A 17,073-nucleotide genomic window follows, 5' to 3' on the forward strand; every position below is an offset into this window, starting at 1 on the left:
CTTCATGACAAATGTGTTGTTAATGAACCAGGTGCAGATTGGTATTACAGGTGAATATGCATTCTTTTCAGCAAAATTAACAAAAGCCATTCATGCAGCACTAACATGTAAATTAACACTTCCTGCATGGCTGTTTTCAACTGGTCTTCTTGAAGACAATTCATGTTTTGTAAAGTGTGTTGTTGGAGAGGTCATTTTAGACTAGCGCTGACTGTGAACTTGCTTTTATTGCGCTGCCCTTCAGTGTATAGGTTAGAAAGATAAACTATGGGTGGCTTTTGATGCCATGCTGGTGTATGATGTGGTATGCCTTCTGGGGTAATTTGTTGGTGTAGAGGCGTGAGAATGGGGCATCAACTAGCCAGTGAGGTACTCAGTATGTAGTGGAATGGGGCACACTGAACAAGCAGTCGACTGCCAGTCAGCCGATATCAGGTAGTCATCGGGACCAACTGTGTAGGACATCCCACTGGAGGGAAGAACAAGTATAAACCCCCTGTGTGCCACACGGCCGTCAGATGGTAAAACGGTCTATATCGAAAATTGATGTTCTGAGAAAAATGACTTTAAAGTTTAGAGGTTTGAGCTTTTTTAGGAGATGGGTATAACGCATTTTTAGCAATGGGACAAGAAGAAGCATATTAAACACTGATAACTGAAGAATTATGTGCTTATTTGGGGTTTTAATTATGAAATGAATGAGATTTTTGTGCAGATAGACTGTTTAACCACAACACTTGTATACACTCCCGCTACACATCATACACCGTAAGATGGTAAAATGGTCTATCTTCTAGATAGACCACAAACACTATGTAAACTGTTCTAACTCGAAGATAGACCATTTTACCATCTGACAGTGATGATTAAAAAAAATCTCAGTTAAGAAGGTTATATGGTTTATGTAAAAGATAGCTCGTTTTACCTCCAAACGATATTACCGACAATGGGCTAACTCAAAGATAGACTGTTTTACCATCAAATCTGAAGGGAAAATACAAAAAAGTACCAAGATAGCGGAAATTATCTCTAAAACAAGACATGATGGGATTTTCTCGATAGCACCATTGGAAAGAGCACCCTCACATGTACCAGATAGTGAATTTACCTCAAAAAGTCAAATTTTCGAGTTAGACCGTTTTACCATCTGACGGCCGCACAATGTTCTGAGACTGCAACGCAGACATTCTTTGGGAAAACATTCTGTTTTTAATCTCTATGTAACTTTGTATTGACCGATTCGGGTTCGTTGAGGGCAGCAGACATTTTACGGCACAGGGCGCAGCCATAGTGGGTGTATCAGCCGACCCCCCCTTCTCTCCCCCACCCCGGGGCAACATGTTTACACGCACTTGTAACAAAGGTTCGCGCACTAAGCAAGCATTCGCGCACTCAGTAAGAGACGCCTATTGGCTAAAGCAGTTTTTCATTCTGCGCGCGTGCTAATGTAGGGAGAGGGGTGGGGGAGTGCGGAGGGGGGAGGGGTCGGCTGATACACCCACTATGGCTGCGCCCATGCCAAAAAATACACATAGCGCGTCACAGAATCGGTCAATAGATGTTTATTTTGCTGGACATCCAGTGAGCAAAGGTATAGAGAAAATACCAAGTGTTACTTTGATGTAAATTTTATGACAAATGTATGATTTCTATCTAAGATGATATTTATGAAATCTATGAGACGCCATTGACTGAGTTGGGCATGCAAACATGGCGCATAAAGATTTAAATTGAGTAAAATAAGACAACCACAGAATGGAAGAGCTTGCATAAAATTAGGATCAGAAATTAGAACTTTATGTAATGTTAAAGGAAACCTTAGATGAATTCAAGACTTTTGCATTTTAACATCTAGAAATTGGTCATACAGGTAGGCATCCAGTTTTAGGATTTGTAAAGATTGGAATGAGGAATGAAAATGTTTTTAAAATTCATTACAAATCGCAATGAATGAGGATGAGGACATAGCAGCTTTACATAAGAATGCATGTTTGGGTGCTCGAAGAAGCAGAGCAACAGAAGAACGTATGCATAAATTACTAGTACAGTGTATTCGTAGGTGAACTTGCTCATGCAAGTGGTATTGTAATGAATTGCATTGCGACGTTACTGGAATATGTGAGCCCCCATGCCATCATCCTTGTGCGATGTACATGTATTGCCAGGTAAAAGGCAAGGGCTTGCACAATATTACCTTGTGATATCAGCAATTGTTATATCAGGCCTGGGTATGACAAGATTCCACTGTACAGAGAGGTCCATGGGAGAATGAAGTTTTGGCATACGGTATTTTAGCAGTTTTGTTTTGTTTTGTTTTGTTTTGTTTTGGTTTGTATTGTTTTGTTAAGCAGTCACTCAAAAGAGGAGTATGCAGGAAGTTGTCAGAACAGAACTCATATACAGGACTGTACAAGTAGCTATTATGTATGTGGTATTATATATTTGTGCAATTGCAATTGATTATAATCTTGTGATGTACAATTTGTATCCTACCTGCACAAAATAATGTTGATGGCCATCAGCCATTCTAAAAGCAAGATCTCATATAGCCAAAATCAGATTCACATTTATTCTCCTGCAGCCCCTTCCCCTCAGACCAAGATGGTCCAGTCCAAAACCCAGATCAGTTGTATAGGTCTTGATGTTGTTGAATAATGATTATGTATGCCAATCTTTTGATAATACAGTGTATGTCTCAGCAGTATTGAGAGTCTGTGCTGTATTCGTACATTGACACTTTATACTCCTTTGTTTAATATTGTCTTGCTTGAAAGTGCATAACTTGGTATGTGCTTCAAAAGATGCTTGAAAATAAAATAAAACAAAAAAATCAAGACATATATGACAGCAGTCTGTGTTCCCTGGTAATGCTAGGCAGATGTGCGTGTTACTTGAATCATGTTTTGTGTGATTGTTTGTTTTTGGTTGGATATTCTATGTCGTGAGCTGTCCAAACAAATCTCATGTACAAGTGAAGGTACTCTTTCTATCCTAAAGGATTTCTGCCCCACTTATTGTTGGTGGTGCAATGACTGTTTTAGGGAGTTTGTAGTGAGAAAAGTCTACCACATTGAGCCAAAGGATCGCTGAAGTTGCATCATGATGTAGACGAGTAATAAAGGTCTGTGATCAGCTTTGACTTTGAAAACACATGAAGTTCAACACAGGACGGGTGTGTGTGTCTCAGACATAACTTGCACAGGCTGTGCTTGGCCCATGCAATGCATGTCTAACTCCTTTAGGTTTTATCTGAATGCGCCATTGACATTGTATACAGGTAGGTTGCCACTGGAAATAAACAAGTTTGCTGCACTGTATGTCCTGTGCACGCAATTATGCAGTTACTCAAATGTTATATGTAGCTAGGCCTTTCTTCAAAGGCAACTTGTGTTGAAATTTGCTGCAATTAATGACTTCCTTTGCCTTTGCTTGCCAGAGAGAGTACATATACTGTACTACATTTCAAAATTCTAGTGACGTTTATTAATCTTTTATTAAATTCATGAAATTCTTTTGTCAAGATCTTTTTCGTTGCAACTGATTGACAAATTACCCTACATCAACGTAGATAAGCACTGAATTGATCAGTGTTATCTACGTCGATGTAGGGCAATTTGTCAATCAGTGGCAATTATTGATCTTTGTTCTCTAGCATTTTTGCTTGATGGTTTTTAGTTGTGTGTGTGTGTGTGCTTGTTGTGTTTTGTTGTTGTTGTTGCTTTTTAAGCAATGGGGGAAGGATGGTGTGGAAGGGGAATGTGAGATTTGCATGTGTAGTATGGGTTTGCTTCCTCCACCCCATTTCTATACAAGAGTAGCACAAAGGAAATTACCGGTAGTCTCTAGCAAAGATAACATTGTACAGAAAGTCCCCATGTATCACACACACTCACTGCAATTCACCAGAGACAGTTTTACATGATTTGTAACCTTGCATCACAGAATCCCAATGCTCCATAGTTAACTTGATAAACTTGTTTCAAAGAAAATTCAATTGCAGTATTCCAGTCAGTCACACACAGCAAACCAAGTCATGGCTCTTCAGTAACGCACACATTCACAGAAAAGTTGGTGTCAATTAGTCAGCCTCGATTATGTCGAATCTACTTGGACAGAAGAAATTGCTATGACTTCGATGAAATTTTGACTGAGCGATTAAAATCAGTACATGTTTGATATAAAGAGAAGAGGACTTGAAAAGACCTTAAGCACAGAGGTTATTTGACTTTATATGCGAGGTCGACTTAAGCAAGGTTGACTATACAAGTGACTTGTTTACTATGTATACATTTACAACCTTTTCTCTGTACACACTTTTGTTATTGTAAACATACACACACACACACACACACACACACACACACACACGGGTCTATGGTGGGAAACCGAGGACCTGTGAGTAAAGACCGCTGCACACTATACGATCCACGACCAGATCTTAAATAAACAAGCGTTGAAGCGGTGTTTATTCCGAGGATACTGTGATTTATTTCGGATCCAAAGTCTGTCAGTCGTAAGGTCGGGAGTCGTATAGTGTGCGGTGGGCTTTAGAAGGACTCTTGCCAACCGAGGACTCGTTTATTTATTACCATCCAACTGAGGACTTATTACAATAATGCTAATTGACGACCTACAAACATGTACCCCTACATGCAAAAGCAGACCATTTGGAATGGTCTGCGAACCGAGGACGTCCTCGGTTCTCTGCGTGTCCTCGGTTTAAATGTAAAGTTTATGTGTGTGTCCTCGTTTTCCACTATGGGTAAGTGCACACACACACACACACACACACACACACACACACACACGCACAATCTGTGGGATTCTCGGCATCTTGTGGACAAAGGGCCGACTCATCCTCCTTTCCAAAATCTCTCTTGCAAAATACTGGTACTACTTTGAACATGTACCCTTAACAATGACTTTAACACAGAAGAAATCATCAAAACGATAAATCATGGTTGATATTGGGGGTTATATTTCTGTTTTTTGTTTTTTTGTTTTCACACAGCGGTTGACAATGATTAGAGACAATAAATCAACAATGTCAAACTTTCCAATACACCGCTGCAAACTACAAAATGGATACAAAGTCCCAGCTTCAGACACCACTGTATGTGACGGAGTACAGCCTTGGCCTCTACAACATACTTAAACTTCTTTTGGATGAAGATGTTTTCAATCTGTACAGTCCAAGAATATGACATGTACGTGTACAATGCAAGTGTCTAGCTACCTCATTTGCATTGTTATCTACGACATGTACCCCAAGTGCTAGCTTTTCAAGATACTTACCTTTGGCTTTTGCAGTAGCATGTTCAAGCGTAATGGCTTATACAGACACATGATTGAGGCATACATGTAATGCCACATTTGAGAATTCTACCAGCTCTTGCAAATGCAGAATGTAAATCCCATAGCCCTCATCTTATATATACAAAGTTTATGAACAGTGAGTATGCCCCCCAAAGAAAATGATAATAAATACAATAAAAATAATAATGATAATAAAATAAAATAAAAATAATAAATAAACAAATGAAATCAAAAAATGAAATCGACATCTATCAAGTTTTTGGCTGTAACATGTAAAATCCAACCACCCTCCGTATAATAAAATTTCTTTGAAATAATGAAGATTCTACTCAGGACTAACAAAAAAGGCCAAAGGACTTTCATTATCATATTGCAAACCTTGAGGGCAATGGAATACTGCTATGCAAGATTGGAAGGGGGGGGGGGGAGGGATTCCAAAAATCACACAACATTAGCAACAACACCCACAATGCAACATCAGGCTGAAGCTGGTTTTTTTTTTTACATGTATGCTGAAGTAACAATACATTGTGTCATCACATCATTGCGTTAGCTTGCCCATGCGCACATAATATTTCATAACATAAACAGACTTATTTACTATTACAAGCTTAACAAAAGAAAAAAAAATTTTCAAGTACAGTATTAAAAATATACACAGAAACAATACAAGCTCTAAAGCAGGACCAGAACCAACATGGTAAAAATTAACTCTATGTTTCTATTAAAAAAAAATGATAGTAATAATAATAAAAAAAGGTGCACTTCTTGAAATCATTGTTTGTTCAATATGAATGCAAAGGACCAAAACAAGTATACTGTTTGCTGCTTTTGAAACAGAGGGGTTTTGGGGGGACAAAAAAGAAAAAAAAAAACTTTCAAAAGCCGTGGTCAGGTTTGATTCACTGTAACACCAAGATTACATGAGGGAAAGTCATGTTTCTAATCTACTTTATCCCAGGGTTAACTGTCAGTTCACTTGAATCTTTTAATGATTGTTAAATGTTTCTTAGGGGCAACATGTGTGGGTTCACATGCCTACGGGCAATAGTAAATGTATTTACTTTTGCCCTGACCTTCATGTAGTCTCCATTCATTTTATTTTCATTTTGTGTAACGTGTACAGTACAGTGTATCCTTTGTAATGTTCATTCTGGTTTTTGTTTCATGTTTGTGATGTTAATGATATGTATCCTATATTCTTTACCTGGTCGAATAAATAATAATAATAATAATAATAATAATAATAATAATAATAATAATAATAATAATAATAATAATCACTGGGGATGAGTAAATGATTCTGAACACTTTCAAAAGCAGAACATGTAAAACACAAACACAGTAAAGTGCTTCAGATGAAATGACTGCAGGTTTAATGTGATGCACAGAAGTACATATTGTACCTTTCGTGATACGCTTCTTGAAACTGTGCAATATGTTAACTGCCACCCCCCACCCGCAACACCTTTCAATACATGGTATAAAAGGCAAGATCTCAAAACTTCCTCCAAGTTTTCATTCACTCTTATTTTACAGTGACGGGGTACAGCAGTAATGGTTTCACACTGCACGACAGCATATTGTACATGCATGCATGTACTCAAAGGCTGCACCTAAAATTCATCTTGACAGAAAAATCAATGTATCCGCTTATAATACAGACAGTGCACCAACAAACCAGATTACACAAAATTCTACATGCATATAATAATTACAGTGTATACACATATTGCATTATTTACATTAAAATATAGTTGATGAATAACAGTCTGATAAGCTGATATCACTATCTCTAGATGAATGACAAATAAGAGTTTCAAGTAAAAAAAGAAAAAAAGAAAAAGCCTTTATTGCCAGCACAGTGCGAAGGCAAAAAGACAAAAAAAAAAAAGGCTCTTTGCATACTCTCTATGCAGAGCACACAAAGATCTTTATTTATTTATTTATTTATTTATTTATTCATCTATTTTTTCAGTTCATGCTTCTCACTTTCCATTTTGACTTCTTTCATTTCACGGTTGTTTCTCGCTTTTGTTTTTCTTCTTTAAGGTTTACATGTCCTTAAAGCTTTTTTTTTTTGTTTTGTTTTGTTTCGCTTTTAGTCCAGTGTATTATTGATAATATGATTGTGTGTCGACAAAGCACAGAATAAGTGAGAGCAGCAGAGTCTGTGGATTGCACTCTATGCTCCGTATACACTCTCATCACTGTAGGCTATGTACAGGAAGAAATCCTCTTCATGGTGGTCCTGTTCAAAATGAAAGCAATAAAATAGAAGAAAATACAAGTATAGGACTTAAACACACAAACAAATGTAAAATCAGAGGTCATAACAGCACAAGGCAGGATGAAGAAGGGTAAGTGTCTCTTATTTCTTGTGGTGGCTACACAGAAAACATGATTTTATTACAGTGGAATATTTACTCTTTGCTAATCTAAAGAATGACTTGATTTGAAGAACTACAAGATAAAAAATATAATCAAATACACAACACATACATGTATTGTGTACTGCATATTGTTATCTGGGGTGACAAGACCTTGCACCCTATACGCCGTTATTTTCGCAAGGGTTTAATTTTCACGAATTTCGCGAATTGCAGTTGGATCGCAAATCCAACAACATGCAAAATTGTCTCCATGCGTTTTGTTAATAGAGCATTAACGTAAGCATCGGCGTCGATTCGCGAATACAACATCTCGCGAAAATGTCTATGACCTTGTCATTTGCGAAAATATCTGTACGCGAAAATAACGGCGTATACAGTAGGCCTGTACCTCAATAGGCACCTACACTACATGTACAGATATGCTAAAAGCTCTATATATTCAATCATAAACAGCAAAAATAACAATTTGTTTTAAAATGTTAAAATCCTCAATGTAATCCAAAATAATGTTCGTATGTTATTTGACGGCAACGCTGACGTGTAATTTTTCATAGGTAAAAATGTTGCGAAAATTCAAAAACGTTTTTTTGACTCTCAAAAGGATGATATGCTACTTGTCAAATTGTACAGATCATTCAAAGTTGTTAAGAAAAGAAATATTATAAAAGCATTTTTACTCTATAACTGTTGAAGGCAGGTTTAAGCTTCATGAACACGTGGGTGCAATTTACTCTTGACTGAAAAATAATAAATCCATCGATCCACAAGCTTTCAGTTACTGTAAATTGAGGCAGAATCTCTGGTGAGGTGAGTTCACCATTCTCGCCCTAAAACTCACCTGGTACAACTGTCCCATTGTTGCGCTGGTTGGCGGAATGACATTGTTTACGAAGAAAAAGAGGGCATCCTCTGGTCTGAGTTGAATTCTTTTTCTGATAAGGAAGTAGAACTGACCCACTGTACGAAGGAAAGATATATACAGGTAAGAATCGATTAGAAAATAGAGCCAGGTTATAAAAACTGTCTCTATGCATCACAAAACCCATTAAAAAGAAAAAAAGCCCTATATTTTACACTCTGCATACATGTGCATATCCAACAGCTCTAAAAATGTGTGCTAATACAGCTGTACATTTTGTAGGGCCATTTTCATCAAGAGATGACACCTGTCATATTCTGTAATCTGTCTGCCAAGCAAGTCACAGTTACTTCTGGAAGTCAATATGTACAGTACTATGCTATTAAAGTCACTGAATAATCCGATTATCCCTTTGCATAGTGTTTGCTCCAGAGTCTCAAATCCTAAAATGTCAAGCAGAGGAGAGAGACAGTCAGCACAAAGGAGTACATACAGGTGTACGTAGATCATGTTACTGTGTCTTTTAACTTCAAAGTCCTTTTCCTAAAATAGAAACTGAAGACTGGATTTCCCATCATTTTTTTTTTTTTTTTTTTTTTTTTTTTTTTTTTACTTGGATAGCAATATCCAATACTGATGAGTTGAAATATTCACATCATTCTTATTGCTGAAACATAATCTGTCAAATCCTTACAAGTTGTTTTCTTTTTGTGGTGGAAGTTCTCACATGTACCACACAATTATTAAATCTGACCTGTCCAGCATTGGCTGGATTGTACATTTACTACTGAGTGTTTGTCAATCAAACTTACTGCCAAGTTTGCTTAAATGATCACTTTGTCTTATTTTCACTGTGAGTACATTTCATTCACATACCTGTACATGTAGCACTTTGAGGGTGAAGGTAGAACCATCTGAATATACTGCTCTAATGACAACAGCATGCTTGTCAAACTTTTAAACTGCATTTTTTCCAGCATTGTTCACACAAGGACACATGTCAAAAGGAACCAGATTTGTACCTCCTTGCTGCATATTTGCTGACATTGTGTACACATACAGTAGGTACAATTACACATGTACAGCTGTGTGAGTACAGAGTCTGTACATGTACAGTTGTACATGATACAAATACTCTGTCATAATAAACACAGGCAACAAAATGGATTCTCATTCCAGTAGGCCTACATCGATTGTTATAATCTACCTTCCCTCTGAATCCAATATTGCTATCTACAAAAGATTTCATCTGAAGGAAAACGCAAGACAATGCATGATGCACACCAGCAGGCAAACACCATAAGGCATTATACAGTATAACCATTCATGGCAGCAATAATTTGGTAGCATGTACAGATCCAACTTTACTGACGATAAATAACTATCCATTTGTATCTTCATGGTTGTTGTTGTTTTTTTGAAACTTCAAAAGGACTAAAAACTTATCAATGCTGTTTGATATCAATGTTACAGACTAACAAATGTCACAACCTTTTGACCAAAACAGCATTGTATGTGAGCTGCAGAGTACGGGAACTAAAGTTACAAATCATCCACACCAAGTGGTACTTAATGTTTGTATAGTACATTGTATCTGGATGGCAACAACTGGAAGCAGTTTTGAATGCAGCTGTTCTTGGTAAGATCAAAAACAAATAACTTTTTATCCCCCTGCCACCCCCCCCCCCCTTTTTTCCAACTAAAAGAAAGAGTAGGGAAATTAATCACCTCCCTTTAATACAAACTGTTGTTTTAAAACACACAGATCTACAGCTGTACCTCTTGAAAAGAATTACAGGTACCCTCCTCCCTCTTTACAACATACAAATGTACAATATACATGTATGTATTTTTTTTTTTTATTTCATTTTTTTTTATTTAAAGAAACTTGAATTCACTCTCTGACAGTGACACACTTACCCAAGTCATGATTATAAAGTCTGAACACTTAATGCACATCAATGCATTCTATGCACGTTTATCAATCTTGAGTCGCTGAGCAACATTCCACACAAACTTACCATTTTTTATCTCATCCTTGAGAGACATCACAAAGTATTTGTTGTTTGTTTGTTTGTTTGTTTGTTGTTGTTTTTTTTTTGTTTTTTGTTTTTTTTTGCGGGGGGGGGGGGGGGGGAGGGGTTGTCAATGTCAGTATGCAACACCTCCAGGGAGTTACTATTGATACATTATATCAGTACTTTATGGTATACGTTGTATGTAGAGAATCGCTATATCCCATGATGCTGCATGAAAATGGAAAGACAGTGAAAAAGTTTATGGAGCACATTTTAGCACTAAACTGGTAGATTGTGATCCTACTGATAGGACACCCAAGAGCGTACATTGTATTTGGCTTGTACCACTTTTTTTTTTTTTTCCAGCATTTTTAACTGCACAAAACAGTGACTATTTGGACACAATTGCAGAATGATCATATGCAAAACATACCTGTCAGATCTGAGGGAACAAGGTACTTCTTCTTGTCGAGATCTCCAATGCGAGCTTTGGCGGCCTTTTCAACAATGACCTGACAGAATAAAATAAGAGACATATGCACTGTAACACACATTTGCACAAGACCTTCTGGAATACGTGTTATAAGTTTTTATGTGTGGGTACAACTTGTATACCGGTACTGGACATACAATGTATTCTCCCCTCCCTTCAGTTTTAGCTTTTAAATATCAGTTTTCAAGAATTCCGTACACACATGCAGTTTACAATGTTTTGACACGGACAAGGTCTATAAATAATCCATTCACACTGTACAGTCAATCTAGCTTAAAGGGAAAATAAACTCAAGAGCAATGTGGATTGAGTGAAAGCAGCAACATTAGTAGAACACATCAGTGAAAGTTTGAAGAAAATCGGACATCGATGCAAAAGTTATGAATTTTTAAAGTTTGGGTGTTGGAACCGCTGGATGAGAAGACTACTAGAGGTTATGACGTACATTGTTGTATGAGTGGGCAACAATACCAAGATCTACAAATATAAAAAAAAATTCTACAAAAATCAATTTTTCGTGAAAATTACAAATTCCATCAACTTGATATTGACATATGTTAAGGGTAGCAATTATTCCCCCTGCTTTCTGAAAGCGGTTGGTCCATTGCTCTTTCATAATTCTAGAAAAGTGAATTTTGTTGAATTGCCTTTATATTTTCTTTGTATTGTTGTCCACTCATACGTCATATCCTCTAGTAGTCTCCTCATCCCACGGTTCCAACACCACAACTTTACAAATTCATAACTTTTGCATCAATTGTCCGATTTTCCTCAAACTTTCACTGATGTGTTCTACTAATGTTGCTGCTTTCACTCAATCCACATTGCTCTTTGGGTTTACCTTCCCTTTTAAGTCGACCTCACGTACATTGTAAGTCGAATCGCCTATCAAAGTCGAAGGTCTTTTCAAGTCTTCTTCTCTCTATATTGATTTTAATCCCTCATTAGATAAATTTTCTACAAGCCGAAGCTATTTCTTCAGTCCAAATAGATTCAATTTTTGATAGGCAAGGTTGACTGTACTTTTTCAATGTGTGTAATTGCACATCCAAATAAGCAGCAACCTTGGGGATGTTGAGCTCTTCCTATGATGCTACATACAGTGTACCTGGGCAATTCCATGTCAACCAGAGGGTCAATTTTAATTTTTGAAAATGAAATTATCACCACAAATTGTACATCATTTTGATGGGAATTGTTCAAACTGTTCAAAAACATAAATTAGAAATGCACTTAACTAAGGTCAAGGTCACAGGAGTGATTTTATTGAAGCCATTTAACAACTCCTCTGGAACTACTTTTATAATGGACTATTTCATTTGATTTTTTTTTTTGAAGGAAAAGAAAACTTTTCAACTCACTACATCATTAAATATGAAGGTAATGAATCACTTTTTCCATATCCGTAGGGTAGAGAATGTGAAAGTTACAATTTGTTGTCTTCTTTACTTTTATTTTATGCATTACGTTGTATTTCAATGTACGTCCAAAACAAAAACAAAAACACTTTTTTCAATCATACAAAAAAACTTGAATGCCAGTAAACTGCAAAATCTCAACGCAAAGCAAGTTTTTGTTGCTTCTCAACTGTGAAACTTAAGAATTTTGTAATAATCTCTAATTAATGAAAAAATATGTGTTCGGACGTACACTTTTTTATGTAGGCCCTACCCTACGTCCGAAACACTTTTCATGTTGACTTCTTACTGTGCTCTGGAGCCCACTGTAACAATCCTTTTGAGTTTACATGTTTAAGGAATACATTTCTGTACCTAGGAATCCTCTTGTATACAGTTGTACATCGGTTTATGATATTTCAATAAAATTTCAATTATTTATTAAATAAATTAATTCTTTCCATGTAGATCTATGTGTGTACACAAAGAAGTTAGGCTGAACAGAAAGCGTGGTCTGAAGTTGATATAGACCTTATGCATTGACGTCATCACTCGCTTGACAACCTCTCGCGACGCCATCTTAGAGGGCAAGCGAAGTCCTTGACATCGCAGAGGCGTGCAGCTAGTTATGTGCTTTTCCTATGCGCGCTAGCGGCGATCGCCTCACTCGCCGCCAGTCCCCATGCTAGTGGCAGGTTTTTTTTTACCATCAAACAAGTTTGACATGACATGACACATTATGCAGCAATATTTGGGTAATTTTCTCACATTGTGCAATCGAAATACTCACAGTAACTACAGAATTCCTAGGTTATATCGCAGAAATTTGTATCCATAGCGCAACATCGCCGTTCGCTGAATGTATGTCGCCATTTTGAATTTCATTAGCCAATCACATGCGAGGTACGTGTTTTAGTAAAAAACACGTAGAAATCTACCTCACATGTGATTGGCTAACGGATTCGTAGGTTGATGAGCTGTTACTACCGCTGGTAGTTGCCTCTTTTTTCATGAAAATTGTGCCAAAATGTTGGATATATCATTAACCTGGTGAGTGCAATGCATACCTCAAATGTCTATTTTGCTATACAAGCTTGAATTTCCCTATCTAGGGCTGTAGATTACATGCAATAGAAAAGACAGTAAAAGAAACACCGATGTTGTGTGTAAATGCCCATTGCCTCGCGTGTAAAAGCACGCTCTAGCAACGCATCGCTTGCCCTCTGAGGGAGGGCGCCCTTCAGTTAGTAAGACCGTGTGACGTCATATGCATAAGGTCTATTGTGGAATGCATAAAAACCACCAACATCAACAGTAGACTGCAGGGAATGGTAATAAATTTGTGTCTTACTAATACAAGGACAGATATTTATTAAAATTTACTTTCTTACTTACATAATAGAGCAGAGGTGGCTTGTTGTACGAAATTCCCTCTTAAATTTTGGCCATGACCGAGTATTTCACTCAGCTTCTTATCACCCTGCGATCACACTGCAATGCAATACTCACGTAAGGCCTACGATGGTCATAGGGGACCTAGGCCTACTTGTAGTTAGTACGCAATGTCAATGTACCGTTTCCTACCATTTTTGTCAGCTGAGCTGGTACTGTTTACAATCCTAATCCTATGACTTGTTGTCTTGAAGTTCTCATCTGCATCTTCATGCATTTTGATTAAACAGATGTGGACACACAGCCTGCAGCAACTGATTAGGTATTTAGACAACAACAAACATTTTAGGATCTATACATCAATTGTTACGACCTACAGTTTTTGTATGACAACAGCACTATCAATGCACTGCGACGTAAACGTAGGCTACGTGATATCCCATGGACAATCTCCACACTACGCGTAAGCTTTTTCAACAGCACGAAGAACCTAAACAAGTCACTCTCTGTGCGCAAAATTATACATTACCGGCACTCTGTCGGGATATTTCTTCCTGATTTTTTCTCCTTCTTGCCTCCTCTTTTCGAAGGGGTGTTCCTCTTTGTACAACCACTTCATTTTGAGGATTTTTCAAATTAGTGGACTCAGTGTAATTCTCAGAGTCGGATTACTGTGTCTACGCTATCTGCATGCACATCCACTTTGTTGATAAAATGGCGACTGAATTACTCCGCTTATGCCACTGCCCTCTGTTTTTTCACACCGGTGTGAAAATGGGATAACACTATGAATTTACTGCATTCATATCTTTTAGACTTCTAGTGTAGCATTCGCTATGTGCTACTGCACTCTAGCTTTATCAGATTAGGTGGCCTGCCCTAAATTCTAACGGATATTGTCTAATGAGAAAGTTTATTTTTTCTCTACGACACACGCGGAAGAATATTGTTATTGCATGTGATGTAGGCGATTCCCACGATTGCGTCATAGATGTGGACATCCCCGAAATGCACTACACACAGTCGCTACAGCGGCCGGTTGCCAGCTGTGGTCTGTTACTATAAATAGACCAAGCGTAATGTCAAAAGACCACATCACGAGTAGGATCAAAAATTGATGTTTTTGGTGACTTTCACTTCGAAGAATTAGGCACCAAAGAAACATAGCTGTAATCATGAAGGTGGGAACTGCTATAATTTTATAGCTCTCTAGTTTGACAGGACCTTCCTATCCCTTCTCTTATTGTCTGTCCCCTTCACATCCATATTTTCTCTGATTATTCTTACCAGTTTTATTATTGTGACTCCGTTACGTATCACGGAACGGACGATTCTGCATGCATTGTGCCCTTTCTTCTCTCATTTTGACACGATATGCGACCACTAGGCTGAAAAATTACGCTAGGCTATATGTCAATTTAACTTTTGCAGATAAAACAATTTCAACATGACAACTGACGTGATGTGCGAGAAATATAGGCATATCCTTAGACAAATGCGAAGTTGCGCGAATGAGCTATTCAGGCCAAGTATAGGCCTAAATAGCCGACAAATAAGTCCATACCCTATATATAATTATGAAGTACAAAATATCCCACCCCTGCCGGGTTTTGCCGACCAGTAAACGAAACTAGCAACTCACCTTACAATCACTCATCATGCAATATCTGCTTAAATTTAAAGAAAAAAAAAATAACACACCCTATTTAAAATAAATAGTAAGAGAATTGAAGGGGCACAGAAAAAAACCAAATATATAATATGAAAACAATCATTTAGAAATTCAGCAACTTTTCCCGAAACAAGAAATTTATATGACGGAGAACTTCCTCTGCTCAAAAATAACATAAGGTACCCTTCGATTTGTAATTGTCACTGCAGAAACGACGTTTTCTGACCGGCTGCAGATTTAACGTTTAGCTCACATAACACACTCCCCTGACCCTTGCACAGTAAGAGACAGTGCCGGCGATTCAGGAGAAAACGGTGGGAGACATTAGTAATAATAATATCCTTCACCACCATGATAATCACAATGTTATTCACCCACAGGAACACATCTTCAGCTTCCAGGTCATCGACCTCCCAAAGTTCCCTGCCCTATAACAGCAAGGCTTGACACTATAACATTTGATGACCGGACAATGAAATTTGATGTCCATAGGTGTTGGTCCGACATAATGTCGAGCCTACTTATAGTGTAACCCCATTGCCACTAACTTACTCACGCACCTGGGTCGAGAGGGACATTGTTGCCAAAATAATTATGATCGCATTGAGTAGGAAACACACCTTTACAAAAGTAATCGCAAGAAATCACTTTTCTATTTATTTATTTATTTTTTTTTTTGGGGGGGGGGTATTGTCAATTGCGGATAATTAACTTGTAATGCAGGCAACATCAAACGTGTACTAGTATTCTAAAATGAGATTAGGCCCTATATGTGTGATTATATTTTGAATTTTAAAAAATGTATCCTATTAGTTTAGTGATTGGTTGAAAGAGATTCACGGGATTAGTGTCTACAGGTATTTTCAGTTATGTCACGATGTTGGCATTAATTTTGACACTCCTTGGAGTACTATTTACGAAATGACGTCACAAAGCAATTGTGACATCACAAAACAATTCTGAAATTGCGCACAGCTTCGTATCGTACCATCCAAAAAACACATCGGCAAGAATATTTCTTTTTAAAAAATATGACGTCACAAAACAATTCTGACATGGGATTGCGCACTGTTTCATACCGTCCATGCAATGAAACAATAAAACAAAAACAATTGTGACGTCACAAAACAATTCTGACATTGCGCACTGCTTTGTGCATGCAGTCAATCACTGAACATCAACAAGCAGTTCTGACATCGTTCGCAGCTTTCGGTCAGTGGAGGAGCATGCTTTCACATCACATCCACTAAACGAATTCTCGCCTCTCATCCCCCCCCCCCCCCCCTTTTTCAAACCTATGATGAAAAAAAAAAAAAAAGATATTCACTTCGGGAATGGTACTTTTAAAGTTACCTCTTCCCATAGTTTTAACCAGAAGCTCTCAAGGCAAAGTATATTTTTATACTATATCTATTATTTCATCGCATGGCTACGTGTGTGTATTAAGCCTCCCGCCAATTAGGTCCCTATGAAGAAACACGCAGGTTTAAGTTATGAGTATTTGAAATTTTAATAGCTAAAAATGATTTCGTT

The 17,073-nt window shown here is 37.5% G+C and overlaps 1 protein-coding gene across 1 annotated transcript; it reads right to left on the reverse strand.

Moving 5' to 3' along the window:
- Window positions 1-6,606: 6,606 nt before the first annotated feature.
- LOC140238464 (gamma-aminobutyric acid receptor-associated protein) lies at window positions 6,607-14,773 on the reverse strand. The gene is made up of 4 exons (XM_072318366.1): window positions 14,398-14,773; window positions 11,020-11,098; window positions 8,548-8,666; window positions 6,607-7,567 (listed from the first exon to the last, which is right to left on the reverse strand). The coding sequence occupies exons 1-4, from the start codon at window positions 14,485-14,487 to the stop codon at window positions 7,502-7,504; spliced, it is 354 nt and encodes a 117-aa protein (XP_072174467.1). The 5' UTR covers window positions 14,488-14,773; the 3' UTR covers window positions 6,607-7,501.
- Between the last annotated feature and the right edge of the window lie 2,300 nt (window positions 14,774-17,073).

The sequence above is a fragment of the Diadema setosum genome, chromosome 15 (genome assembly GCF_964275005.1).
Source record: "Diadema setosum chromosome 15, eeDiaSeto1, whole genome shotgun sequence".
Classification (NCBI taxonomy): Eukaryota; Metazoa; Echinodermata; class Echinoidea; order Diadematoida; family Diadematidae; genus Diadema; species Diadema setosum.

What these genes read in the sequence shown, in the direction of transcription:
- LOC140238464 (XM_072318366.1), bottom strand. Translation starts at nt 14,487, where the DNA reads ATGAAGTGGTTGTACAAAGAGGAACACCCCTTCGAAAAGAGGAGGCAA. An exon ending in AATATCCCGACAGAGTGCCG is followed by an intron (nt 11,099 to 14,397) that starts GTAATGTATAAT and finishes TTATTCTGTCAG; the next exon opens with GTCATTGTTGAAAAGGCCGC. An exon ending in CAATGGGACAGTTGTACCAG is followed by an intron (nt 7,568 to 8,547) that starts GTGAGTTTTAGG and finishes CATTTTGAACAG; the next exon opens with GACCACCATGAAGAGGATTT.